The sequence below is a fragment of the Limulus polyphemus genome, unplaced genomic scaffold, assembly GCF_000517525.1.
Source record: "Limulus polyphemus unplaced genomic scaffold, Limulus_polyphemus-2.1.2 Scaffold439, whole genome shotgun sequence".
Taxonomy (NCBI): Eukaryota; Metazoa; Arthropoda; class Merostomata; order Xiphosura; family Limulidae; genus Limulus; species Limulus polyphemus.
In genome coordinates this window covers 521,789-526,062 of record NW_013666049.1, presented here as the reverse complement: position 1 = coordinate 526,062, position 4,274 = coordinate 521,789, and the positions used below count along the sequence as shown (strand labels likewise).

General features: G+C 30.3%; 1 protein-coding gene across 1 annotated transcript in view; it reads right to left on the bottom strand.

Annotated features, from left to right (window-relative positions):
- LOC106458281 (ataxin-7-like protein 1) overlaps positions 1-4,274 on the bottom strand; it is a 49,289-nt gene that overhangs the window by 17,395 nt on the left and 27,620 nt on the right. Inside the window, exon 5 of the mRNA XM_013917772.2 lies at positions 1,910-1,992. Within this exon, the coding sequence (XP_013773226.2) occupies positions 1,910-1,992 (83 nt within the window). The remainder of the gene's footprint in view (positions 1-1,909; positions 1,993-4,274) is intronic.

Genomic DNA, 4,274 nt, shown 5'->3' with positions numbered 1-4,274 from the left:
AAAAACGTTACTGATATTCAAATTCAATGACGAGGAACCCACTTTGAGACTAATAATGGCTGGAGACGGCTTGAAAGGGTACATTACTTGTACCTGATGATGACAAAACCTTGTCGAAATGTTGTACATTTGCTGTTATGTTAAACTTATATTAAAGTTTTTCTTCATTACCCATTCAAGCCATCTCCAGCCATTATATCTTTCAACCTGTTTTCAAAGATGTGTTTCATTAGTAAATGATCAACTACTTGGTGTGACATGATACAAGGATGGCAAGAAAAAGATGAGGGAAATGCCCAAAAACAAGAAATGGGTAATATATTCTCAAAAGACATGATAGGTTCTTAGCAAAAATAAATTTATTTACAAGAAAAACTCTTTAGAGCTGTGCAGAAATGAAAATTTGAACATCTTTTTCAATTTTCTTCATGAATTAAACTAACTGAATGTTATTAAATGATCAAATATTGATTCTATAATATTTTTAAGTTAAAATTATTGAAATACATTCATTAGAATTAACATATAAAATTGACTTAAAAACTTGCAAAAAAAAAACTCATTTGGCCAAAAAGATTATATCAAAATCCAGAGAAAACCTGGTCTTCAGGTAGAGCTGGACAACTTAATCAATTACCTACAAGCAGTGATTGCACTGATTAGCATCACATAAATTAGTCAGTTAATCAAAATTAAGATTACAACAATTAATATAGTATTTCCAATTATTACTGTTTTTGATTATGTCAACGACTGATTAATCAAACTCACGATGAAATAGATAATGAAAATAATCAACTAATTGGAATTAGGGTTTCAGATTATTCAAACTACCCGAGTAATTGAAATATTGCCATCAAACTTGCTCACACTAAAGTTATCTGTAACTGTCGCTAATGTTTAACTGCTGACCTGGGAGAAGGCTACTGGCTGGCAACACCAGTGCCAACAATTTTTTTTATTTGTTAATGAACTGCTGACTAGAAGAAATGTAATCTCTCAAGTAGCACCTGAAGCCAATTTTTTTCTTTTCTTCTTACTTGTTAATATCATTGTTTGAAAACACTGTACAAGTCAATTAGCAAATAACACTAACTGCCCAGCTCTGCCTTCTGACACAATAATGTAGGATTAAGTTATTTTGACAATCCTAAACTGTTGTATAAAACCTGTAATAAGCTGAAAATATTATTAAGTGTTAAGTGGGTTTCTTCTTACATGTCCACAAAACTACTGTACTAAAACAACTTAATATTTTTTGATGGAAATAAAAATATCACTTTACGACATTTTCAAACAACTTTTTATATAAAATTTATTATCCTAAAAAAAACCTCACAAATAAATTATTTTAAAAAATCTGACAATTTCAGCCATACACCTACATTAGGTGTTTGTTACATGAAAATGTGTTTCATTGCTGTAAATAAAATTATTTTTCAAAACATGTAATACACCAGACTTGACCACAATACTGATGTTTCTAGAAAGAATAAAAAAAAACATTAGAGCTTGCTATAGGGATTACTTATTCTAAACATTTTTCAATCATATAAATGTATATATAAATTGTTAATTGTGAAACTTTTCTGGATTATATGTGGACTTGTTCATCACTTACAAGTTTCAACCAGCTTGACTTGAGTGTGAATCCATCATTTACAGAGCTCTCTACAACTCAAGCATCACTTTATTAAAGTTAGTGGAAATAAACTAGTTATCCAACAGTTTGAAAACTATAAAATATAAAGGTTAAAGACCTGTTCAAATTCAGATGAAAACAAGAAAGAGGTTAGACAAAGTACATTACTTGAACAATCATAATGGAGAGGGTGTAAGTAAAATAAACACATTAATACTTCCTAATTAATTAAGGAACAGAACTAAGAAACTAAATAACAATATTCACCTTGCACGTGAGAGAACGTGTGCATGGCTTCCCATTTTCAGGAACTACAACTCCACAGTGTTTGTCAGGATCATATTCCCGATCTAGTGAGAAAATGGTGGGGAAAAACCTACTGAAATATTGTTCCTAAGTTATGCATATCCTGTTTATAACATTTTTAGAATCATTGTCTTTTGATTGATTTTTTAAACTTATTTTCCATCTAAGTATATTAATTCAGTACTATGGCTTTAGGATTGTATATTTTCTTTAAATAGTATAATATCAGCAGTCACTCATTAGTATTGTAAAACAGTTTTGTAAAGATCCAGATTTGACTATGGCATTAATCAGGTATCCTTGCATATCTAAGGTAAAAAATATCCATCAAAGATATTTTAGCTATTGTTTTATTATTAGGTTCCACCACTAAGTGCTGGAACATTTTAAATGTTTCCTCAAACAAAATGTATAACAGTTTTTTCTACTTATAGAGAAAACATCCTTATAATACAGGCCTCAACAAATCCCGGGCTCTGGTGACTAAAAATTTCATCATGACACCTAGTATTTTCTCACATTTTATTCGAGCATAGGGATTTACTAAATAGAATTTGAATCTAGAACAGTTCTGGACTCTTGGAAGACCCGGAACTATTTTTAGATTCTTTAAGTCCAAAATCAAGCTTTGTTTGTAGGATTTTAATGGCGGATTCAGCACTTGTTCATGTTTTTTTCAGGAATGAAGCAGTGCAGATACACAATACATTATTAATTTCATGCCATTTTATTTTCCTTCTTTCTTTCAATTCAACCAATCAGTGTGCATGTTTAGACTCAGGGTGGACCAAAGGCAGTTAGTTCAGGCAACACTATCAAGTGGTTAATATCATGTGATCGTTAGTATGTACTCGTTGCTGTGAAATTAAATAAATATAGCCTCCAATTCCAGATACAAACAGTAGTGAAGTTAGAGTAGGCACACCAAAAAGCCTTTGCTTATTGTTGTACAGTGTTGTAGTGATAAGTAGATTAGACCTATTCTGAAAGAACCTGCTTGGCCTATTGATATCACAGTGACAATTTTTATTTTACTTTCATTCATTGCAAGAGTCCATCTAAGTTATAGTTATTTAGTCTACTATTTTAATAACTGCACAGACTGAAGTTTAACTTTTATATATGTTATATAATAAAGTTTAATAACAAACCCTTTGTTTTTTAGTGTAAAACTGTATGTCTCGTACCATAACCATATAACTGGCTCCTAGATCTGAAATTATTTGTCAAGGCCTGTTCTAACGCCAGTTTGACAAAACAAGCAGAAATATGAGCATGAGTAGTTCATTAATATCATGTGAACAACTGAATATAACCTGAAACAATCTTACATGAAATTTGCATTAGTTGAGTTTACTTGTTTATCTGCATGTTGAGGGAGAAAACACAGGTGGAAGAACCTTATTTAAATTGTCAATGATGTCAACAAAACTATAGTTTAAAATCTGACAAATCATATGATGTAAGTATTCATTACTTACTTGGAAATTACACAAATAAATATACAAAAAAGTTTTACTTGTGTTTTTATAGGAATTGTTGCTTTGTAAATAAAACCTAGATATACAATATAGTTTTTAAAACTTCACTTATATTTGGTATTTAACAATACCCACATTCCAAATTTATTAGTTGGATCTGTATATTATCTGTATTTTCTCATAATATTTTATCATAAAAACATTTACAAAGTAGGTCATATTTTATAACTATCCTATTACACATAAGACATAGGTACAATTCTTTTCTTAAACAAATAAAGCAAAATTATGATACTTTAGTAGTCTGAGTAGTTAAAAAGTTGGTAGAGCACTCGTCTACTGTGCAAAAGGTTTCAGTTTCAAATCGAAGGTAAGAAAATATCTCACGAAAAATAACATACTACAAAGGAACGTAAGGCATTCTATTACTCTCTTTAGCCCTTTCCAAACAGAAAACTTTGATACACAAATACGGAAATTAGGTTTTTGACAAATGGTTATAAAAAATATAAATATTTTAAATGTGTTTCAAATGTGGTGTTTATACACACAACATTAAAATATTCCACAGATTTTCCAATACATAAGCACCAATATCTACATAATTACACGTATTAAGTACTCCCCAAAATCTCAAGTCAACTTTTCAGGCCCTTATAATAAAGGATTATCCAAATCACTGATGCAATTTAGACCTTTCTGATACATATTTCAGTCAGACAGGGGCAAACTAACACAAGAATTTTGCTGCTTTTTAAAATTTAATATTGAAATCTGGTTGGTTGCCTACACAACTTTACATGATACTTCTGCTGTATTCACTTGTGTTTGAGAATGACTTGCAC